Raw genomic sequence first — 26,452 nt, forward strand, 5'->3', positions numbered from 1 at the left:
GGACAGTGGAATGAAAGGGAAAAGCCTACAACCAATGGCAGAAAAATAGCATAGCAGAGATGAGGCAGAGAAGGTTGGCCATAATCACTAATATAGATGGTATTGACACACTAATAAAAAGAAACACAGGCAGAGTGGATCAGGAGATAGAATCCATCAAGATGATCTATATAAGAAATATAATTAACCTGAAAAAGAGTTTATGGGCTGAAAGTCAAATATGAGAAAATAATGCTCTATGTGATAGGGAACCAGAAAAAAATTGGAGTAGCTCACCTTTCAGCTGTAGACTGGCTGGAAAGACATAACACTTTTATACAATGGAGAACTATTCAGCTATCAGGAAGGAAAACCTTGAGGTTCTTGTAGGTAAACTAATACAACTTCAGATCAAGCTCAGAGGTAAAAAGATTCAGAATCACTTAGGTAAATATTAGGTTGCCTCCCTAATCTAAAAACTAAAGCAGTTAGTGGTATACAAAATGTGCAATGCATCCTGTGAAAATGGAAGGGGAAGAATTGTCTAAAAGGAGAAGACAGTGAACATTGTTAATCTTGTATCATGATTTGAAACGCATATTGTTTTCATTGCTCTGTTTAGTTTGGTTATATTCTGTTTCAGGTTTTTCTACTCATACTAGATTTAAGGGCATGGACGGCTATTCAAAGATATCAGGATATATATATTATGGTAACCATTTTTGATTTCCTATTAACTTAATTTTAAACCCTGTATTGCTTTCACTGTCTTGTTTTGATTGATTTTTTAAAAATCTGTTTTGTTTGATCACTGTCTTGCTTTGACTGATTTTATTCGAATCTAGTTTTTTTTAATAGTATCAAGTCTGACGGTATAGGCATCTAATTTGAAGACAATAAGATTCACTATGATACCCATTCTGGTTTGAGTATTACCTTCTTTGAAGTCCTATAATGTCTCCAATGTTTTGTTTTTATTGATTTTGTTAACAATATACAACATACTCAAGAAATATGCGTTAAAATGTAACTTCATAATCCACCATTCTTTCTATACCTCATCAGATCTCATTGAAATTATACCTTCATGAAGAATAAAGAAAAAATAAGAACATATCCTTCCAGTTCTTCTGGCCAACCCTCTTCCATATAGTCACACACTGCAACTAACACTCTAATAATAGCTTCCACTATTTTGTATCTATTCCAGATGATAAATTAAAGTGAAGACAGGATATGCAGAGGTAATTATGTGTTCATAGTTTCAAAATAATCATAAGTTTGGAACAAAATATGTGACTAATTTTGTATATTTTCTAAAATACTTAGGCAAGTGAATTAAAAAATTTTGTTCTCTAAAAAAACACAATAAAATAGCTAATAACCTGAACTAAAATTGCAAGACAACTTTGTCTCTTTGGCTTACTTTATTAAAAATCTAATTTTTCTGCTATAAAATAAGTGAATCATTTTTATGTCCCAGTTCAAATTCCTTTCAGCTTAATGTAATATGAATACTAATAATTCCCATTCTGTCTCTATATTTAAGAGTCCACTGTTGTCATACTGTTGTCATCAACATAACAGCAAAATCAGAATGACAGAGACTCTGGCAGACAATTTAATGGTGCTTATTGCTAACAAACTTAAATAAGTGAAATTACTTCCATTCTCAGTAAGGCTACAGTGTTAAATCTTAAGAATATATATCATAGTTTTATGATTAATGTGCTTTCCAAAATTTTATTCACTACTGAAACACTCAGGTATGCTGAATTCATGCTGTACAGAATTAACATTACTCAACCAGAAATGAATCTTACCAAATAGATATTCCATCATCAATCAAAAGTATGTCTTGAAGATTCTAAACCATAGCTTTTTTTAATGATTTTCAATTGTTCATGATAGAAAAGTATTACTCATTATAAGCCATGAAAAACTCCTGTTGAGCACTAAAATATTAGGAAATTAAGCCTCTCAGTCTCTCTTCTAGGGTAACAAAATACTGCTTTATGCCTAATTTAAATGTATTTTTAAACTATAATCCTCACTTCATTCTACTGATACAGTAAGGAGTTTGGTGCTAAATATTTATATTTTTCCTAATTATATTATGTCAAATCCGTGACATAAGATTTAAATCTCAGGAGCAAAGATAGTATCCTATTAAAAACAAAGAATATATAAACTGAAATACAGACACATAGGTTGGGAATAATCAAGAAACTAATAAGAAAAACTACTAATTTTTGGAATGAATACAAAGGTAGTTCATGTTATCTTCAGGCTTAAAGCATTTTTCAAAAGTACCATTTATTTATAACATTTGGGGCATATTAAAACAAATGGAACACCATAACATGTTCTTAAGTCACAACCTATCTTAATGTAGAAGTTTAGAAAGGAAAATTAAAAGACATTAAGTACCTTATTACTGAGAATAATAAAATAATATTTTATGGCTTAATATACTGCCTAGAAAATAAAAATGCATTGAAACTACATTTTAATTAAAACTATTCATACAAATATAGAAATAGAAAAATAAGTAAATGAAATGCATAAAAACTAAAATATAAAACATAGTTCCAATGAAGTCAACTTATTCTACATAAAGAAAAAATTTATTCTTCAAGAAAAAGATGGCAAGGTAATCGAAGAAAGTAAAAGTAAAAATCTGAAAGACAATAAAATTATAAAACAGTAAGTGAGCCTTCGCAAACCAGAGCTTGGTAAAAATTAAAAAGACTAATAATATCCAGGGTCCATGAGTATGCAAGGAAAGAGATCCCATCAGAAGCATAGGAGGCAGGAGTATTAAGTGGTTTACAGAAAGACTTTTCAAAAGGCAATCTGATAACATTAAGCAAAATTTACAAAGCATAATCCTTGGACCAGCAATTATGCTACCCTCCAGAAATCTACTGAATGGAAACACTTATATATACACATAAATATTCGTGTATTGCATAGGATATTCATTGCAATCCTTCATAATAGCCAAAAAATATGTAACCAAATATACACTAACAAATATCAGGTCAAGCAGTATAATGGGCTTAGCATTACTACCTGAAAATCCAAAATTCAAATGCTCCAAAATTTAAAAACACTGGGGCACTGTCATTATGCCACAATGGAAATTTTCACATTTAAATTCAAATGACAAGTTATAGTCAAACAACTAAAACTTGAATATGAGTACAAAACAACAATGAATTTTGTATTTCAACTTGGGTATATCTTTAACATTTCTTAATGTTTATGTAGAAGTATTCTAGAATCCAAAATCTGAAACACTTTTGATCCCAAGCACTTTGAATAATGGAAACTCAACCTTGTAACCACTTAATGAAATACCACATGACTACTACAAATAGTGAGGTTAACATATTTATATTCATGGAAAGTTCTAACCTTTAGGGCCTATTGCAATGAAAGAAAAGCTACAGGACATAATATAAACTAAGGAATTCTTATATAAAACTATGTATTTCTGTACATGAATGAAAAGAGAGAAAATGGACAATAAGAAACAAATCAAACCTTAAACAGTTAGTCTACTTTAAAACAGCAGTAAGGCTTGGAGTACAGGTTGAAGTAAATCTTTAAAGTTTGTTTTCTATAGTATTTCCAGAAAGTTGAAATTTCTTCAGAAAATATTGTTTTGCTTATAATAAAAATGTTAAGTGTCAATGATATAAAACATTATACAAATATTAGAGACATGAAACGTGTAACGGATGAAACCGTACCACTTTAAAGGTAACTCTCCTATGTAGGATCCTAGTATTTTAGCAACAAAATGTGAGATAATTTGCTTACAATTTCTCATTTTATACAGTTAACATTAAGGCCTAAAGAGTAAGTTTATGAATCATAAGTAAATAAATAGGAGATGTTTTTAAGAAAAGACCTTTAAAGAAAAATATACTTGTACACAAACCATTAAAAGAATGCTTTTAGAAATTCAAAAATTATAATTTTTTAAACTCTTAAATAACAACCCTTGTCAAAATACTGAAAGATATTTTGAAGGGTTTATACTTTCTCAAATAAAAATCCTCAAAAAATCATAAATTATTACATTTTTCTAAAAAATATATCAAGTATATATTTTTCAAGATTTCCTAAGAACGATAATGACTACTTATCAAACTTAATTAACTGCCTTTACAATGTTCCTCTTTAACATTATGTTCTACCCTATACCTAAAGATTTTTTAAGAAAGCATAAGAGTCCGTGTTTCTTATAATATACAGAAGTTTCTAAAAGATTGTACATTGCATGTACCTTTGGAACCTTCATAATATGAAGTCTTCTATCATAAATTCTGTTCATAACTCAGAAACAGTAACTAGTCTACCTCATAATGCAAGAAACAGAAAACAATTCTATCACCTATCCCAGGAGGCAATGAAGTATGTTCAGAGACATTTTTTACTTTCACAAAGTGGGGACAGGGGAAGAGAGTGCTACTGGCATTATTCAGCAGAAGCCAAGCGTCCTGTTCAACACTGTAACATAGATAGAACAGCCTCCCACAACAAAGACTTGTGCGGCCCAAAATGTCAATCGTGCTCAGGATGAGAAAACCTGGATAGGTAAGAGCTACATAAGCCATTTTTATTCTCTCCTTTAATGACCACAGAATATTCAAAGCTGAGGCAGCTAATTTAGTGCCTCTTCCTCCCTTTTCTCCCCACTATATTATACAATGCTATATGACATTTCAGTTAGTAATGAATAATATCCTGAGAAATATCAGAAATGCTAACTGCAACATCTTTCAAGTATCTAGCTATACAAATGTAAATACTGTATAAAATAAAAAAGTTTTTTGAAACAATGTTTCTTTATGTTGTCTACATAGGGTGGTAATTTCTAAATTCTAAGAATAAGTGATCCTCCAACCGTAATGCTTGGCTTCAACTAGTATTTTATATTTGAAAAATACAATGCTTCTTACCTTAAATAAACAACGGCATATATATTCATATACCATGTGTTTTAATGAGCTGATAAGAGACTGGATTCTCTGCTCAGTACTTTCAGCATCCTGTTGATTACAATTTGAAAATTTTAAAAAATTAGGAAATTTACAAATATTTCAAAGTACATAGTTTAATCATATAAATTATTTCTCTAGATTCAAAGCTGACTCTTGAACAAGTATATTTGCTCATGAAACCAAGGAACTAAATAAATAAGTGCATTAAACTAGTATTAAAAATGCTGCATTGTTATTAAAAGTATAAGTTGAAGCTTTAAATAAATGAAAATTATAATTGATTTCCAATATACAATAATAGTCAAAACTTATCACTTTACTACAGCATATAGTTTTAATAACACTATTTTTGAACTGAGTAAAAGCTGCTTAAATTACTTATAATTACCAGTCCAACCCAAAATTATGGCCAGACTCACCTTATACTTCTCATCCTCAACCTAAGAATTTAAACAATCTTAAATCATCCTTCAGGTTAACTAAGGATAAAAACTTTAAAACTGGTGCAGTAAAAATCATGACTTTAATTAATTTAATTTTTTTAATTTTATTTAAGGAGAAAAAGAAAACGGAAAAACGGCGCAAGTTATACAGAATTTCAAAAAAAATAAACAGTAGGAAATCACTAGTTAATAGATTACATATTGTTATGTTAGAAATAGTTGTTCAAGTTACAAAATTAAAGCATATAAAATGGACTTTCAAACAGTGAGACTGCAAACAGTTTTGTTCAATGATCCAACAAAAACTTAGTAATATGGTCATCTATCTTACACACCTAAACACACTTGCAGTTGTGTCCTTGAGAGCACTTTCTTTTCCTCTCTTTTGTACAATGACAATTACACATTTTGGATTCTATTACTCCCCCTTCTTTTTGAAGAGAATAAAACCAAATGTGACATAACAGAACAGAGTCAGTCAAATCAAAAGGATGGACATAAAAGATAATGTAAAAACAAAATACAAGGTGATCAACAACAGTTACCATAATGTCTCTTGCTATCTTAAAAAAGAATTGCCTATATCATCAGTTATAATAAAATTGAACCAAACAGTAAAGAATAAAACCAAAACACTGGAGATATTACAGGGCTTTAAAAGAAGATAACAGTCAACAAGAATGGGCGACATAATGAATCTTATTATCTTCACAGGTGTATACTTTCGAACTTGGTACTATCAAGCAAAGCAGAATAGGGGAAAATCAGTCAAAACAAGATGGTGAGGCAATACAGGGTTTCAAATCAAGTTAATAGGAAATCAAAGTGGGTTACTATAATATATCCTGCTATTTTTATTTTTCCCTTAATTAAAAAGATAAAATTTTAAAAGTAAATAATTTTAAAAAAGAGATGAGATAAAAGAAGGCATAACAACAAAACAGCACAGGTCAAACATAACCATTTATGCAAAATAGTGTTTCACCACAAGATATCCTGACATAAAAGTAGTTACCATAGTGTCTCTTTCCTTGAAATCTTTGAGTATAACTTCATATACTGTAGCACCAAACATATCAAGACAATGTAAAACCATTCAAGAGAATGACAGTATTACAGGATATTTAGAACCAACTATCAGAAAATGAACAATGGTTTCTGTATAATCTCCTTGTCTATAAAAGTTTTTGCTTATATTATCACATATATTAAAATCCAATAAATACAACCTGTTAAGACGGATGGAGACAGAAGAATAAAAGCTTGATGGGACTTCAAAACAAGATGATACTAAATCAGCACTAGCTATTATGATGTCTTGTTTTCTCCAAAATAGCTGTTCCTACCATCCAATCTTCTCTGCCTCATTTCTGTCGAGCTCTTTTTCTGTCGTTTGTTGTCAGTTTGTCTTCTTCATTTAGCTTTCTGCTTCATTCATTGTGGCCTCTCTGCCACTGTTTCAGGAATCTTGGTATTTTCCTTTTTTAGAATCCTGCAAAATTCTCTGTAAAGTTGAATTGGTGGTTGCAAATTCCCTAGTTCCTCTTTATCCTGGAAGCACCTTGTTTTTCCATCAATTTCTAGGGACAGTTGTGCAGGATATATGAATTTTGGCTGGAGGTTATTATCTTTCAAAGCTTGAATTATTTCCCCCCACGCTCTTCATGATTTGATGGTTTATGCTGAGAACTCTGCTGTAATTCTGATGGGTGTTCCCTTGTAAGTGACCTGTTTCTTGTCTCTAACAGCTTTTAATATTCTGTTCTTATATTGGATTTCTGGAATTTTGATTATTATATGCCTGGGTGTAACTCTGTTTGGGTTGTAGGTGGCTGGGGTCCTGTATGCCTCATACATCTGAGTATCTTTACCTTTTGCTAAATTAGGGAAATTCTCTTGAAGTATTTCTGTAAATAGCTTTTGTAGTCCATTTGTTTGTGTCCCTAATTATTCTTTTATGTTCTTAATTCTTAAGTTATAGATCATCTTATCATCTTCTAGCCTTTGTATTATTGCTATTTGTTTTCTTGTTATTTTTAAGAAGTTTTTCATTTCATGCTCCCACATTAAAAATCTGCCCTCCAGTTCAGATAATCTATCCTTAGTTTCTTTCAAGCTGTTATGCCAGCTTTCGATAGAGTTTTTAGTTTCCTGGTAATCTCTGTAAACCTGCTTCATATACATTTTCTCCATCAAACAATTCTCCCCTTTTTTTTCTGTTCTTCCACTCCACCATCTGCTTTTTCTTGAGCGGTGCTTAGCATTTCTCTAACTATTCTACTTTTAACTTGCTTTATTTCGTTAAATACTTCACTTTTGAACTCGTCTATGAGGCTCCAGAGATATCACTTTATGTCTATTGATGCCGTGTCTGATATTGCATGTTTTCTGTCCTCCTTTGCATTTACCTTTCCTGGATCAGTGTTCTCAGGACTGGGAACTGAGGACCCTTTCTTGTTGCTCCCTCTTCCCATACTTTTTGTTCCTTCCATACAAGCGAATACAGGAGACCAAGTTTTTTTTTTCTCTTTGTCTGTTGCAGTTTGTTTGAATCTGCTGGCTAGGTGTTCCCGCCCTCTGCAGTGTACTAGGGAGACACAGACCTGGGCAGCCAATGCTGGGCCCGCCCCTCCAGGTCAACCTACTGAAGGCTTCACTGCTAGGGTGTACCTCCTGGCACTGGGACCTGGTTTGGGCTAGCCTACTGGGTCTTAGTGAGCAGCGTCACCCAGGCCAAGCGCTCCGCACCAATCCCGCTTGAGAGGGGAATATGTGACTAAAGTCACTGCAGCATCCTATTCCGGCTAGTCTGCTCGGTTCCAGTATGTCATTTGCTGGAGCCTCCTACTCTATGGAAGGGTCCCTGTTCCGCTCATTCACTGCAGGTCAATGCAGGGCTCCCTGCCAGTCCCGCTCTCAACTCCATTTGCTGATTCCCACTCTCAGAGTTTTCATGCATCTCTCTCTCTGCCGTGCTGATTTGGTCACAGCAGCGGTAGCACAAAATTGAAATCACAGCTTCCAGTGGTGCAGGTTCCAGCTTCCACGCTGAGATTTTATCTGTTTCTGTTATAGCACTGGGATTGCATTTCCAGTTGGTTTCTGTCAGCGTAGGTCGTTCATGGGTTGGCAGGGTATATCTCCCCTTGCTTAGGACTCCTCACACCGCCCCATCCCTGGATTCTAAGTGGGGTATCTCAGAGAGCCTCCATAGCTGCTGCTATCTATCTGCCATGTTCTCCCAGAAGCCTAATTAATTTAATTTTTTAACTAAACTGATACTGCCACTGTACATATTTGCCATAATTTGAAAAATATCATCAATAGCTACTTCCTTTAATTACAGAAAAAAAAATGTTTGGGATACTAACAAAGGCAGGAAAGGCTGTGTATGAGGTAGCCTTTCCTCTAGTGTGATATGAGTTTTATATCTCATTTCAGAGATCACTAGAATACATGTCTTGCAAAGTTCAATGCTCTTATAAGAATAAGACGACATTTCTTTGCTTCACTGGGCTTACAACTAACAAGAAGAACTCTCTAATAAATTTTAATGGTTTAAAAAAATGCAACCAAGGTTAGTTGCGAATTGTGAAACTGCTATAAAACATTACAAATTTATAGCCAAATACATAAAATCTAGCCTTCTGATTTTGTTAATAGTATGTTCTAACTAGGAGAGTTGTTCATTTGTGGTTCACACAATAAATGTTTCTTCTCATTTTAAAACTAAGAGTGCCAGCAGTGGCACATGCCTGTAATTCTAACACTCAGGAATGCTGGGAAATAGGCAGGAGGATCATTGCAAGTTTGAGACCAACCTGAGCTACAAAGTGAGCTTAAGGCCAGCCTGAATGGCACAGTGAGACTCTGTCTCAAAAAAAAAAAAAATTAAGAAAGATAACAGGTAAAATGTGATTTAGATTCACTGAAATGTACTCCATTGTAAAACGGAGTACAGTATCTATAAGATCCTACAGATTTTCAAAACATTAGGAAGCAAGTTTTTACCCTACATATTTAAAATTGTTACATTTTATATTCAGTAATTAAAGTGTACACATAATCACAAGCAAGTATATACCCACACCAGGGTAAATATTATTCAAAGGCTACATGATCTATCCAAGAACTAAGGTTACCTAGAAGAGTACGAGTTATTAGCTTTTCTAAAAGATAAAAAACAATTAATGCTCTCATGACATTTGATCAAATTTCTACTTATCAGTTCTCATACCACAGTATTGGTAGTTACTGAATTTTTCAAAATGTATGTTTAGCTAAAAAATAAAGAGAAGTTAAAATAACGCTATCACAAAAAATTTAATGCAAAAAGATAAATGTAAATTACCTTAGTTTTATATGATACAGTGAATGGGAAATAAGATCAAATATTATGAACTAACTCTCAGACTTTACCAAATTCTGTTTTTACAAAAATAAGTTTAAATTACATATCACAAGCACCCAGTCTTTACAAAATTCTGTATTTTTGTAAAAACTTAGCATATTGTAAATATTATGATTAAATTTAACGTATTTCAAATTTTTCAAGTATTAAAGTATTTTAAATTGAAGACCAAAAGTCTAGTTATTTATTTTTTAGCATTTCACACTGCTATGGTTTTTTTCTGGATGTCCCCCAAAATACCATGCAGCCACGGTTGCAGGCTTCTAGAATTTGTGAATGATTTACATTCCAAAGCTTGGTTTATGGGTGTGTTACACCCAAGTACATGTGGCCTACATACAATATAAAGGACAGAGTCTTCTTGCGTGCTCCTCCCCTGTCTGCTCTTGTTGTTTTTGCTGTCTTCTACTGTCATCAACTGTTGCTCCTCTCCCATACCACTCTGCCTTTGAGCCAGCTGATTATGGACTAACACCTCCACCAACTGTGAGCTAAATAAACTCTACCTCTTTAATTCTGGGTGTCAGATGTTTTGTATCAGCAATGAGAGAAAGGATCCAAGATACCTACCATCTTAAAAGCTAGTGTTTGTCCAAAAGAAATTAAGAATAAATACTGAAGAAATGTCTATGTACCATGACTCAGTAGGCAAATTTCCACTAATGAAACTAATCTCCAGAACTTTCTTCCTGATCTGGGGACTCAGGCCAGTTCCCCACTGGACCCGGGGACCAGTCCAGATCAGAGACTGTGGCAGCAGTGGCTGGGAGCTCCGCCCAGCCTGCGGGAACTTTCTTCCTGACTTGGGGGACCAGACCGGCTCCCCACCAGACCAGAGACCAGGCCGGAAGGGTGAGAGTAACCATTGCGGCTGGGAGCTCCACCCAGCCTGTGGGAACTTTCTCCCTGACATGGGGGACCCAGGCTGGTTCCCCACCGGACCCTGGGACCAGGCCAGTTCAGAGACTGTAGCAGCTGCTGCTGGGAGCTCCGGCCAGCCTGCTGGAACTTTCTGCCTGACTTTGGGGACCAGACCGGCTCACCACCGGACCAGAGACCAGACCGGAAGGGTGAGAGTAACCGTGGCGGCTGGGAGCTACACCCAGCTTACAGGAACTTTAGCCCTGACCTAGGGACCCAGGGCGGTTCCCCACCAGACCTAGGGAGCAGGCCAGATCAGAGACTGTGGCAGCTGCGGCGGGGAGCTCCGCCCACCCTGAGGAGACACTCTACCTGGCCTGAGGAACAGGCCATAGTTCCCTGCTGGGTCCAGTGAGTGAGGCCATCGTGGGGTACCCCATCCCAGGCTGGTGGATCTCTCTCCCAAACCTGGAACAACACTTAAAGCTCCCAAATACAGAAAAATGACAAAACGAAAGTCCAAAATACAATCTCAAACATCCAGCCCATCCCAAGAAAGTCCAGGAGCCATGTGCATAGAAGAAAACACATGCCACATGACTGAAATACCTGAAAGAATGGTAACTGAAATAAAGAAGCAAGTATGGGAAGCCTTAAAGGAATTCAAACTAGAAATATTCTCTCAGATGAAAGAAGAATTGATGAAATGAAGCAGATGCTAAACATAGCTAAAGAAGAGGCAGTTAAAAAATTAGAGGAACTAAACAAAAAGATAGAATCCCTCGATGAACAATATAAGAAACAAACAGAATACATAAAACAGACGCAAAGAGATATACAGGAAATCAAAAACTCCATTGAAAGTTGTAAAAACCACGTCAGTGAATGTGAAGATAGAATCTCAGACCTCGAAGACAAGATTGCAACAAGTGAACAGGAAAGAAAAGATCTTTTACAAATAACAAGAAATCAGGAAACAACAATTCAACACCTACAGGATGACACAAAGAGAAACAACACAAGGTTGATAGGGATAAATGAAAATAAGGGGACAACATAAAGGATGTCAAGAGGATATTTAGAAAATAGCTGAAAATTTCGCAAACATGAGATTGGAAACTGTTATCAAGATCAATGAAGAGAGGAGGAGCTGGGCAGATCTGGGGTGCCCTCATTGGCCTCTCTGCGTGTCTGGAGGACTCTGGATATCTGCGCCCAGACTGCTGGAGTTCCCTCAGGCTTCCAGGTGCAGTGAAGGAGAGAGCTGGGTTTGAGGCTTCATTTGGAGACCTGCTGAGCTCCCGATAGGTGGGCTGGCCCACACTACCAGCCTAGCCCAGCCTGTTTAGCTGCCGCGCCTGGCCATAGGTCTGCAGAGGAGGAGCTGGGCAGATCTGGGGTGCCCTCACTGGCCTCTCTGCGTGTCTGGAGGACTCTGGATATCTGCGCCCAGACTGCTGGAGTTCCCTCAGGCTTCCAGGTGTAGTGAAGGAGAGAGGTGGGTTTGAGGCTTCCACATCAGCCTCCCCACTCCCAGCTTCACTTGGAGACCTGCTGAGCTCCCCATAGGTGGGCTGGCCCACACTACCAGCCTAGCCCAGCCTGTTTAGCTGCCGCGCCTGGCCATAGGTCTGCAGAGGAGGAGCTGGGCAGATCTGGGGTGCCCTCACTGGCCTCTCTGCGTGTCTGGAGGACTGTGGATATCTGCGCCCAGACTGCTGGAGTTCCCTCAGGTTTCCAGGTGCAGTGAAGGAGAGAGGTGGGTTTGAGGCTTCCACACCAGCCTCCCCATAACCGGCTTCATTTGGAGACCTGCTGAGCTCCCGATAGGTGGGCTGGCCCACATTACCAGCCTAGCCCAGCCTGTTTAGCTGCCGCGCCTGGCCATAGGTCTGCAGAGGAGGAGCTGGGCAGATCTGGGGTGCCCTCACTGGCCTCTCTGCGTGTCTGGAGGACTCTGGATATCTGCGCCCAGACTGCTGGAGTTCCCTCAGGCTTCCAGGTGCAGTGAAGGAGAGAGGTGGGTTTGAGGCTTCCACATCAGCCTCCCCATTCCCTGCTTCATTTGGAGACCTGCTGAGCTCCCGATAGGTGGGCTGGCCCACACTACCAGCCTAGCCCAGCCTGTTTAGCTGCCGCGCCTGGCCATAGGTCTGCAGAAGAGGAGCTGGGCAGATCTGGGGTGCCCTCACTGGCCTCTCTGCGTGTCTGGAGGACTCTGGATATCTGCGCCCAGACTGCTGGAGTTCCCTCAGGCTTCCAGGTGCAGTGAAGGAGAGAGGTGGGTTTGAGGCTTCCACATCAGCCTCCCCACTCCCGGCGTCACTTGGAGACCTGCTGAGCTCCCCATAGGTGGGCTGGCCCACACTACCAGCCTAGCCCAGCCTGTTTAGCTGCCGCGCCTGGCCATAGGCCTGCAGAGGAGGAGCTGGGCAGATCTGGGGTGCCCTCACCGGCCTCTCTGCGTGTCTGGAGGACTCTGGATATCTGCACCCAGACTGCTGGAGTTCCCTCAGGCTTCCAGGTGCAGTGAAGGGGAGAGGTGGGTTTGAGGCTTCCACATCAGCCTCCCCATTCCGACTTCACTTGGAGACCTGCTGAGCTCCCAATAGGTGGGCTGGCCCACACTACCAGCCTAGCCCAGCCTGTTTAGCTGCCGCGCCTGGCCATTGGTCTGCAGAGGAGGAGCTGGGCAGATTTGGGGTTCCTGCATCGGCCTCTCCATGTGTCTGGAGGACTGTGGATATCTCTGCAACCAGGGAGGGTCCACAGGTTCCTGAAGCACTGCGGCCTGTGGTGAGTACCCTAACCCGGCTGCAATTGAAGAACTGTGGAGCTTCAAGGGGCAGGTGGGCGCACAGTGTCCCTGAGGCCCAGCTTGTCTGGAACTGCGGAGTTCTGAGCAGGCAGAGGAGGGCCACTGGTTCTGTAGGCCTAATGGCTTGGGGTAGCGCGGCGCCAGAGTCTCAGTAGCTCCAAACATAGAAGGGGATTTTCAACAGATCCTGAGGAAGCTTTCAAATAACACTTGATTCACAGAAATATAGGAAAATGACAAAACAAAAGACCAAATTACAACCTCAAACCTCCAGCCCATCTCAAGAAACCCTAGGACCGATGTATATAGAAGAAAATATATCCCATCCAGCTCATATAACGGACACAATAGCCACTGAAATTGACAAGCAACTCCAGGAAGCTTTAAAGAAATTCAAACTCGAAATAATCTCCCAGATAAAAGAAGAAATGATAAAAGAAATGAAAGAGATTCTAAATATATCTAAAGAAAACACAGATAAAAAATTGGAGGAACTAAACAAAAAGATAGAATCCCTAGATGAGCAATATAAGAAACAAACAGAATACATAATGCAGATGCACAGAGATATACAGGAAATAAAAAACTCCACTGAAAGTTGTAAAAACCGCCTTAATGAAAGTGAAGATAGAATTTCAGACCTTGAAGACAGGATTGCAGCTAGTGAACAGGAAAGGAAAGATCTTTTGAAAATAACAAGGAACCAGGAAACAACAATTCAACAACTGCAAGACGATGCAAAGAAGAATAACATAAGAATGATAGGGATTAATGAAAGAGAGGGAGACAACATGAAGGATGTCAGGAGGATATTTAGAGAAGTAATAGCTGAAAATTTCCCAAGCATGAGATCAGAAACTGACATCAGGATCAGTGAAGCATACAGAACTCCAAACAGTCATAACCAAAATAAAACTACACCCAGACATATAATAATCACCATCCCAGAGATCCAACACAAGAATAGATTATTAAAAGCTGTCAGAGAGAAAAGACAGATCACTTATAAAGGAAAACCTATCAGAATCACAGCAGACTTCTCAGCACAAACGATAAAGTCAAGAAGAGCATGGAGTGAAGTATTCCAGATCCTAAAGCGAAATGATTTCCAACCAAGACTGACATATCCTGCAAAACTATCATTCAAAATAGATGGTGCAATACGATACTTCCATGACAAAGAACAGCTGAAGAACTTCATGAACACCAAACCAACCCTGCAAAAAATATTGAAAGACAGTTTAGATACACAAAGGAAAAAACCACTAAGCAAAGCAAATAATTAAACAGAACAGAAAGATAAAGATGCAACAGCAGAGAGATAAAATTCCTACAATTAACCAGCATTTAACAGTAATAACCATTAATGTAAATGGTCTCAATGCACCAATCAAAAGAAACAGACTAGCAGAATGGATCAAGAAACAAAATCCAACCATATGCTGTTTACAGGAAACCCATCTAACCCAGAAAGATACTCACAGACTGAAAGTCAAAGGATGGAAAACAATTCTTCATGCAGCAGGAATCCAAAAAAAGGCAGGAGTAGCCATTCTGTTTGCAGACAACGTGAACTTTAAACCAACAGTGACCATAAAGGACAAAGAAGGTCACTACATACTCGTAAGGGGAAAACTCCAAGAGGAAGAGATAACTATCTTAAATATATACGCACCAAACTCCAGAGCACCCAGTTATATAAAACAATTATTAACAGAAATGAAAACTCAAATTATCAGTAACACAATTGTAACAGGAGACCTTAATACACCACTGACACCAAGGGACAGATCAACCAGACAGAAAATGAGCAAAGAAATAACAGAACTGAATCACACCTGTGAACAAATGGGTTTGATAGACATATACAGAATGTTCCACCCAACAACATCAGAATAAACATTCTTCTCAGCAGTACATGGATCATTTTCTAAAATAGACCATATATTAGCTCACAGAACATATTTAAGCAAATGCAAAAGAGTTGAAATCATCCCTTGCATATTATCGGATCATAGCGCTCTGAAATTAGAAATTAATGACAAAGGATACTGCAAAAATTCCGCAAACACATGGAAACTAAATAACACACTCTTGAGTAATCAGTGGGTCACAGAAGAAATTAAACAATACCTAAAAGAAAATGAAAATGCAGATACAACTTACCGGAATCTGTGGGATGCAATGAAAGCCGTTCTGAGAGGAAAATTTATTGCACTGAGTTCCCACATCAGGAAAACAGAACGAATACAAATAAATAACTTGATGCTACACCTCAAACAGCTAGAAAAAGAAGAGCAAGTCAAGCCCAAAGCCAAAAGAAGAGAGGAAATTATAAAAATCAGAGCAGAAATCAATGCAATAGAGACTAAGAAAACAATCCAAAGAATCAACGAATCAAAGAGTTGGTTCTTTGAAAGAATAAATAAAATCGATAAGCCCCTAGCCAACCTTATTAAAAAAAGGAAAGAAAAAGCTCAAATTCATGCAATAAGAAATGAAAAAGGAGAAATCACTACAGAACCAATAGAAATACAGAGGATCATCAACACCTATTTCGAAAACCTCTACTCTCAAAAGTTTGATAACACAGAAGAAATAGACAGATTCTTAGAAGCATATGAAGTACCAAAGCTAGATCAAGAGGATATAAAACTGTTGAATAACCCAATCTCTGCTAATGAAATTGAGAATGTAATTGGGTCCTTGCCCACCAAGAAGAGCCCAGGCCCAGATGGATTCACTGCAGAATTCTACAAGAAATATAAAGAAGACCTAATGCCGACACTCCTCAAACTATTCAATGAAATTGAAAGGGAAGCAATCCTTCCTAAGTCATTCCTGGAAGCAAATATTACTCTAGTACCAAAACCTGAGAAAGACCCAACTATAAAAGAGAACTATAGACCAATCTCCCTAATGAACACAGATGCAAAAATCCTCAATAAAATATTGGCAAATAGGATCCAGCAAATCATCAAGAAGATTATACACCATGACCAAGTGGGATTCATCCCAGGAATGCAGGGATGGTTCAACATACGCAAATCAATAAATGTAATCCACCATATCAATAAAGCCAAAAATAAGAATCACATGATCATCTCTATAGATGCAGAAAAAGCCTTCGATAAGGTCCAACACTTATTCATGATAAGAACTTTACAGAAAATTGGAATAAATGGTCTTTACCTCAATATAATAAAGGCCATTTATGACAAACCAACAGCCAGCATCATACTAAATGGCCAAAAATTGAAAGCCTTTACTTTAAAATCGGGTACAACACAAGGATGTCCTTTATCACCACTCCTATTTAATATAGTACTGGAAGTACTAGCCAGAGCAATTAGGCAAGAAAGAGAAATAAAAGGGGTAAAGATAGGAAAAGAAGAAGTTAAATTATCATTGTTTGCAGATGACATGATACTCTACATAGAAGACCCCCTAAACTCCATTGAAATACTCTTAGATTCAATAAATAAATTCAGTAATGTGGCTGGATACAAAATCAATACTCAGAAATCAATAGCATTCCTATACACGAACAACAAAATTACAGAGAGGGAAATAAGAGAAACTGGACTATTCACATTAGCAAGCAAAAAAATGAAATATTTAGGAATTACTCTTACGAAAGAAGTGAAAGACTTATACAGTGAAAATTATAATATACTGAAAAAGGAAATTGAAGATGATCTCAGAAAATGGAAAGACATCCCTTGCTTATGGACAGGAAGAACAAACATTGTGAAAATGGCCATTCTCCCAAAACTGTTATACAGATTCAGTGCAATCCCAATAGAAATACCATCAACATACCTTATAGATCTAGAGAAATCACTCCTAAATTTCATCTGGAACCAGAAGAGACCTAGAATCGCAAAGGCAATTCTAAGCAGCAAAGACAAAGCAGGAGGCATCACAATCCCTGACTTGAAGTTATACTACAAAGCAACAGTAGTAAAATCAACATGGTATTGGAATCAAAACAGAGCTGAAGATCAGTGGAATAGATTAGAAGATACAACCACAACTACGAACACACTCAACCACCTTATTTTTGATAAAGGAGCCAAGCAGGTTCACTGGAAGAACGACAGTCTCTTTAATAAATGGTGCTGGAAAAACTGGCTCTCCATTTGCCGAAAACTAAAGCTAGACCCATGTCTATCACCATGTACTAAATTAAAATCTAAATGGGTCAAAGATCTGAATATTAAAACAGAAACACTAAATCTATTGGAAGACAAAATAGGTAGAAACCTTGGAGACATAGGAGTAGGTAAAGAATTCATGAACAGGACTCAAACCGCACGGGAAATACTTCCCAGAATCAATAACTGGGACCACTTCTTATTAAAAAGTTTCTGCATGTCAAAAGAAATCTCCAGCATAGTGAAAAGAAAACCCACAAACTGGGAAAAGATTTTAGTGAACTCTCTCTCAGACAAGGGCCTCTTGTCTAAAACATATAAAGAATTAAAGAAACTCAGACCTCCTAAATTCAAAGATCCAATCCAAAGACGGGCATCTGAGATGAATATGCAATTCTCAGATGAAGAAATGCAAATGGCAAATAAATACATGAAAAAATGCTCATCATCATTGGTCATTAGAGAAATGCAAATTAAAACCACACTGAGATACCATCTCACTCCTGAAAGAATGGCCAGGATCAAGAAAACCAACAACGACAAATGCTGGAGAGGCTGTGGGGAAAAAGGAACTCTCCTGCACTGCTGGTGGGAGTGTAGACTGGTACAGCCTTTGTGGAGATCTGTCTGGAGATTTCTCAAAAAGTTGGGACTGGAAATCCCATTTATTCCAGCTATTCCACTTCTAGGCATATTCCCAGAAGAACTGAAAGCATCATACCACAGTGATATATGTGCACCTATGTTTATAGCAGCACAATTTGTAATCGCCAGATCTTGGAAACAACCCAAGTGCCCATCAACTGAGGAATGGATAAAAAAGTTGTGGTATTTCTATACAATGGAGTATTATTCAGCTATAAAGAAGGATCACATTGAGATATTTATCAATAAATGGGCGCAGCTTGAGACCATACTCATTAGTGAAATAAATCAATCTCACATGTGTGAATACCGAATAGTTTCCCTAATGTAAATAATGATTCAAATATATAAAAATATGTGGTAATCATGATTCCCCATTAGGTGGCCTTGAAGCCTTATAAAGTTTTCACTCATTAATTAGAAAGGCTTTATTCTGGGCTTCTTGATATGAAAATATTTGAAGCTAGAGTATATGAAGTTTTATCCAAATATTTCAAGGAAAAAGACACTATGGTAACTACTATTAAGTCAGGTTATAAGGTGGTGAAGTACTAGGTTGTTGAAACAGTCATGCTGTGACCTCTATTGTTATATTGTTATGTCCTGTTTTATCTCAATCTCCCCCTTATTGTTTCAAAAAAAAATTATTTAGTGACTTCTTATGTTTGTCTTAATTAAAGAAAAAATTCAAAAAAATTAGGATATATAAATAGTAACTCTTTTCGATTTCCTATTAACTTGTTTTGAAGTCCTGTAGTACTCCCACGATCTTGTTTTGACTGATTAGACTCTGTTCCATTCTATATGATAGTATCAAGTTTGAAGACATAGGCAACTACTTTGAAGACAATAAGATTCACTAAGATACTCATTCTGGTTTGACTATTGTCTTCTTTGGAAGTCCTGTAATGTTTACAATGCCTAAGTTTTATTGGTCTTGTTCTCTACTGTTTTGTCCAACTTTATAATATCTAATAAGATAGACAATTCTTTATAAGGAAACAAGGGACAACGTTGATAACTATTGTTGATAAACTTGTACTCTGTTCTACACCATGTGCTATGTCTATCCTTGGTATTGACTGACAGCTTTGTTTTGCCATATTTGACTGTATTCTTCCCCCCGCCCCAAGAAAGTAATAAGCACTAAGGAGTAATAAAATCCAAGATGTGTAAATTTTGTTGTAAAAAAGAGAGGGGGAAAAAAAAAAAAGAAAAAGAGCTCTAACGGATATAACAGCAAGTGTGTTTGGGGGTGTTAAATAGCTGACTTTATCAATGTTTTTGGAACATTGAACACAGCTGTTTGCAGTCTCCCTGTTTGAATGTCCACCTTGTGTTCTTTGATACTGTGATTTGAGGAACTATTTTCAAGAAGATAGTGTGTAATCTACTAGCAGGTGATTTCTTACTGTTATGTTGTTTTGTTTTGTTTTGTTTTGTTTTGTTTTGTTTTGTTTTGTTTTGTAGTTCTGTATTGCGTGTACCCTTACGCCGCTTTGGTTTGTTTTGTGTTTTTCTCTTTTTCCTCTTAAATAAAAAAAAAAAAAAAAAAAAAAAAAAAGATCAATGAAGCATATAGATCTCCAAATAGTCACAACCAAAATAAATCTACACCCAGACATTTAATAATGACCATCTCAGAAATTGAACAAAAGAATAAAATATTAAAGGCTGTCAGAGAGAAAAGACAGATCACCTATAAAGGAAAATCTATCAGAATTACAGCAGACTTCTCAGCACAAACAATAAAGTCAAGAAGAGCATGGAGTGATGTATTTCAGATCCTAAAGGAAAATGATTTCCAACCTAGGCTGATGTACCCTGCAAAACTGTCCTTCAAATTTGATGGAGAAATAAGATACTTCCATGACAAAGATCAGCTGAAAAACTTCATGATCACCACGCCTACCCTGCAAAGAATACTGGAAGACAGCCTAGATACATTTAGGAAAAAACCACTAAACAAAGCAGACTTTGAACAGAGCAGAAAGATAAACATGCAACAGCAGAAAGATAATGTCAACAATAAACCAATGTATAACAGTTCTTACTATTAATGTAAATGGTCTCAATACACCAATTAAAAGAAACAGACTGGCAGAATGGATCAAGAAACAAAATCCAACCATATGCTGTCTACAAGAAACCCACCTAACTCAAAAGCATACTCACAGACTCAAAGTCAAAGGATGGAAAACAACACTCCATGCAACAGGAACCCCCAAAAAAAAAAGCAGGGGTAGCTATTCTCTTTGCAGACAAAGTCAACTTCAAGCCAATAATGATTAGAAAGGATAAACAAGGTCACTACATACTCGTTAGGGGAAAACTCCAAGAGAAAGAAATAACTATCTTAAATATATATGCACCAAACTGCAGAGCACCCAGTTATATAAAACAAGTACTAACAGAAATGAAAAACCAAATCGGAAGTAACACAATTCTGACAGGAGATCTTAACACACCATTGACACCAATGGACAGATCAACCAAACAGAAAATCAACAAAGAAATAAAAGAACTGAATTGCACCTGTGAACAAATGGACTTAATAGACACAGATGCAAAAATCCTTAAGAAAATATTGGCAAATAGGATCCAGCAAATCATCAAGAAGATTATACACCATGACCAAGTGGGATGAATCCCAGGCATGCAGGGATGGTTAAACATACGTAAATCAATAAATGTAATCCACCATATCAATAAAGCCAAAAGTAAGAATCACATGATCATTTCCCTAGATGCAGAAAAAGTCTTCGATAAGGTCCAACATTCATTCATGATAAGAACTTTACAGAAAATTGGAATAGATGGTCTTTACCTCAATATAATAAAGGCTGTCTATGACAAACCAACAGCCAGTATCATACTAAATGGCCAAAAATTGAAAGCCTTTACTTTAAAATCAGGCACAAGACAAGGATGTCCTTTATCACCTCTCCTATTTAATATAGTACTGGAAGTACCAGCCAGAGCAATTAGACAAGAGAGAAAAATTAAAGGGGTAAAGATAGGAAAAGAAGAAGTTAAATTGTCATTATTTGCAGATGACATGATACTCTACATAGAAGACCCCCTAAACTCCATTGAAAGACTCTTAGATATAATAAATAAATTCAGTAATGTAGCTGTGTACAAAATCAATACTCAGAAATCAATAGCATTCTTACACACTAACAAAATCACAGAGCGAGAAATAAGAGAAGCCACACTCTTCACACTAGCAAGCAAAAAAATGAAATATTTAGGAATTACTCTTAAGAAAGAAGTGAAAGACCTATACAGGGAAAATTATAATACACTGAAGGAAGAAATTGAAGATGATCTCAGAAAATGGAAAGACATCCCATGTTCATGGATAGGAAGAATAAACATTGTGAAAATGGCCATTCTCCCAAAACTGTTATACAGATTCAATGCAATCCCAATAAAAATACCATCAACATACGTTATAGATCTAGAAAAATCACTCCTAAGGTTCATCTGGAACCAGAAGAGACCTAGAATATCAAAGGCAATTCTAAGCAACAAAGGCAAGGCAGGAGGCATCACAATCCCTGACTTGAAGTTATACTACAAAGCAACAGTAGTAAAATCAACATGGTACTGGAATTAAAACAGAGCAGACGATCAATGGAATAGATTAGAAGATACAACCACAACTACAAACACATTCAACCACCTTATCTTTGATAAAGGAGCCACGCAGGTTCACTGGAAAAACGACAGTCTTTTTAATAAATGGTGTTGGAAAAACTGGCTCTACATTTGCCGAAAACTAAAACTCGACCCAAGCCTATCACCATGTACTAAATTAAAATCTAAATGGATCAAAGATCTGAATATTAAAACATAAACACTAAGTCTATTGGAAGACAAATTAGGTAGAAACCTTGAAGACATAGGGGTAGGTAGAGAATTCATGAACAGGTCTCAAACTGCATGGGAAATACTTTCCAGAATCAGTAACTGGGACCACCTCTTATTAAAAAGTTTCTGTAAGTCAAAAAAAAATCTCCAGCATAGTGAAAAGAAAACCCACAAATTGGGAAAAGATCTTAGTGAACGCCCCCTCAGACAAAGGACTTTTGTCTAAAACATATAAAGAATTAAAAAAAATCAGACCCCCAAAATTCAAAGACCCAATCCAAAAATGGGCATCTGAGATGAGTACACACTTCTCAGAGGAAGAAATACAAATGGCAAATAAATACATGAAAAAATGTTCATCATCATTGGTTATTAGGGAAATGCAAATTAAAACCACACTGAGATTTCATCTCACTCCTGAAAGGATGGCCAGGATCAAGAAAACCAACAACAAGTGCTGGAGAGGCTGTGGGGAAAAAGGAACCCTCCTACACTGTTGGTGGGAGTGTAGACTGGTACAACCTTTGTGGAGGTCAGTCTGGAGATTTCTCAAAAAGCTGGGATTGGAAGTCCCATTTGTTCCAGCTATTCCACTTCTAGGCATCTTCCCAGAAGAACTGAAAGCATCATACCACAGTGATATATGTGCACCTATGTTTATAGCAGCACAATTTGTAATTGCCAGATCTTGGAAACAACCCAAATGTCCATCAATTGAGGAATGGATAAAAAAGCTGTGGTATTTCTATACAATGGAGTACTACTCAGCTATAAAGAAGGATCACATTGAGGTATTTATCAATAAATGGGCGCAGCTTGGAACCATACTCATAAGTGAACTAAATCAAACTCGCATCTGTGAACACCAATAGTTTCCCTAGTGTAGGAAATAATTCAAATATATAAAAGGACGTGATAACCATGATTCCCCATTATGTGGCCTTGAAGCCTTATAAAATTTTCACTCATTAATTGGAATGGCTTTATTCTGGGCTGTTTGATATTATGGCCTGTGCAATGAATAGCTACTCTGAACAAAATAAGACATCATAATAGCTAGTGCTGATTTAATACCATCTTGTCTTAAAGCCGCACCAAACTATGGCTCTTCTGTCTCCATTGATTTTATCATTTTGTAACTTGCTGGATTTTATCGTATGCGGTAGTATAAACAAAAATTGTTATAGGCAAAGAGATAATATAGAAACCATTGATCATTTTTTTTCTGTTAGCTGGTTCTAAATACTCTACAATGCTTTCATCCACTTGAATGGTGTTACACAGTCTTGATATGTTTGTTGCTATAGCATATGAAGTTATATTCAAATATTTCAAAGAAAAAGACACTATGGTAACTACTATTAAGTCGGGTTATTTGGTGGTGAAGCACTAGGTTGCTGAAAGTGTCATGCTTTAACCTGTATTGTTATGTTGTTATGCCCCCTTTTATCTCATCCTCTCCCTTATTAATTAAAAAATTATTTAATTTTTTAAATTCCTTTTTTAAACTAAGGGGAAAAATCAAAAATCTAGCAGGATATATTATAGTAACTTTTTTGATTTCCTATCAACTTGAAGTCCTGTAATACCCCTGTTATCTTGTTTTGACTGATTAGACTCTATTCTGCTCTGTATGAAAGTATCAAGTATCAGAGTACAGGCAACTACTATAAAGGCAATAAGATTCACTATGATGCCCATTCTGGTTTGACTATTATCCTCTTTTGAGGTGCTGTAAGACTTACAAAGTTTAGGTTTTATTGGTCTTGTTCTCTACTGTTATATTTAACTCTATAATACCTAAAGAGATAGACAATTCGTCTTAAGGATACAAGAGGCATTATGGTAACCATTGCTGATAACCTTGTACTCTGTTTTTACGTCATGTGCTATGTCTATCCTTGGTTTTGACTGACAGCTTTGTTTTATCATGCTTGATTTTATTCTCTTACAAAAAAAAAGTAATAAGATCTAAGGGAGCAGTAAAGCCCAAAATGTGTAAATTGTGTTGTAATAAAGAGAGGGAAAGAAAAGTGCCCTGGAGGATACAACAGCAAAGGTGTTTAGGTGTGTTGCATAGAAGACCATATTAATAGTTTGGATTGGATTACTGAACACAACTGCTTACAGTCTCACTGTTTGAATGTTCGCTTTGTGTGCTTTGATCCTGTGACAAGAAACACCGTTTCTAAGATGATAGCGAGTAATCTATTAACTGGTGATAGCATACTGTTCTTTGTTTTTTTTGCTTTTCTGTAGTTCTGAATTACTTGTACCCTTACACTGTTTTGTTTTGTTCTGCTTTTTTTTTTCTTTTTCCTTTTAAATAAAATATTTTTTTAAAAAAAGAAAGAAACTAATCTCCAAAGAACAAATTCTTCATTATGTACAATCTTATTTGAAATCTGAATGTAGGAACAACATCAAATGATATACATTGGTAGAAGAGAAATTAGTAAAACAAACAAACACTCTAGGTGATATTTAGTATCAATTAATGGATTTATAAAATAATTCACTGATAAAAAATATTAAGCCAAATATGAAAACAAAGGTTTTTAAACTCTGTTGTCTGCCATATATCTTCAAGAATATGTGGCACACAGTGAGAATACAGTAAATATTTACTGAATGAAGAGCCTCTCCTCAGCAAAAGATATGTAAGTACCCTTATTTGAGTACGAAACTTTTCCTCACAATTTAACTAAAGGGAAAATGTGGGGTTTTTTCCAGAAAAGTTTTAAAGATTGTATTAGTATTATACCAAATGCAAATAAATAAAAATTTCAATGAAATTAGTTTAACAAATTTGAAATAAAGTAAAAAGGCAAACAGACAACATTTGCAACACATGACAAAGGCTTAAAGTCTTCATACATAAGGACTTCTTAAAACTCCATTTTTAGGTAGTAGGACAATAGCTCTTTCTAAAATGGGAAGGAGACTAAAAGATGCAGAGTGGGGATGGAAGAGAGAAAAAAATTTAAAATGGAATTCATGTCTATGTACATGTATCAACTGCATACAAGAAATGTAAACATGTACTGCAAACACACTAATAAAAATTTTAAATATTAAAAGCACAAAAGAAAAAGGATACAACATTAACCAAAAAATAAAAACATCAAATAATATATTTACTTATCTTACATATAATATTTACATTTTACAAAGATTTGCAAAATCAATAAAATACTTTTTAATCACTTAAAACAACAGTTACTAAAGGTGTTATTATCAGTTGTTGAGATGTAAATGGAAAAAGTCATTGAATCAGTTTAATAAACCAACACGATATATTTCTGAAGTATAACTATTAGGCCTTTGACAAAGAATTATATATACGCATTTTTGTTCCAGGCTACTGCCCAAACATAGAAATTTAGGAAAACAACTGGAGAAGTAAAGCATAAGGGGGAAAGAACATATATGTCTACAGCTATTTTAAAATATAACTGCAAAATTCAGTGACATTCATTCCATCAAGTGAAGTCCATTTCCTAATCCTGCTGAATCTGGAAAATAAGATCTATGACTATTTTAGTTAATGCAAGACATCAGAAATGACACTGATGTGAAGGTTAGTTATAAAAGCTGATTCCGTTTCTGCTTTATTCACTGGAATACACACGTGGTGCTCCAAGGTGTAGGTCCGTCTACTCAGTGCTCTGAGAAAGTCAAGCCTTCTGTGGAAGCACTGCAGTCAGCAATCCTGGTGGTCACATCCCTCCATCCCAGGCACTCAATAAGCAGATCAAGCACCTCTCCCCACCCCCTTTTCATTTCATCAACACATCCCAGTTGAGGCTGCTGACTCTAAAAGAGAGGCAAAGCCATCCCTGCTATGTTCTGACCAAAATTTATCACATGAGTATAAGAAACTCATTTTAATATGCCACAGTTGTTGGTGACAACAGTCAGTACAGATAACCCAAACAATATCCACACAGGACACAGGAGGTAAGCTATGGTGCAACTCACCAGTTCTTAAAAACACTACATAGGTATATATTCATTGATTCATTTTATACAATTATAATACGACCTTTTGGTTAAAACAATTGTTATCCTTCAGTAAATCCTTCCTTGCTTGAGGATACAATCCTGCTAAGCTAGTACATCCCATGTCCCATTATCTAGAACAATACTTGACATACATTACTGCCTCAAATAATGAGGCCGTATCAAAGGTAATGAAATTATAGACATTATTCTTGACCTTTATGAATCACTAGGGTGTTTAATTA

General features: G+C 36.5%; 1 protein-coding gene across 3 annotated transcripts in view; it reads right to left on the bottom strand.

The window, feature by feature from the left end:
* Dync2h1 (dynein cytoplasmic 2 heavy chain 1) overlaps positions 1-26,452 on the bottom strand; it is a 280,807-nt gene that overhangs the window by 143,252 nt on the left and 111,103 nt on the right. For all 3 annotated transcript variants that reach the window (XM_063256154.1, XM_063256153.1, XM_063256152.1), the window contains one exon: positions 4,953-5,042. In XM_063256154.1, the coding sequence (XP_063112224.1) occupies positions 4,953-5,042 (90 nt within the window). The remainder of the gene's footprint in view (positions 1-4,952; positions 5,043-26,452) is intronic.

The sequence above is a fragment of the Cavia porcellus genome, unplaced genomic scaffold (genome assembly GCF_034190915.1).
Source record: "Cavia porcellus strain 051 isolate PalLab524CR breed Dunkin Hartley unplaced genomic scaffold, mCavPor4.1 scaffold_9, whole genome shotgun sequence".
In the NCBI taxonomy this organism is placed as follows: domain Eukaryota; kingdom Metazoa; phylum Chordata; class Mammalia; order Rodentia; family Caviidae; genus Cavia; species Cavia porcellus.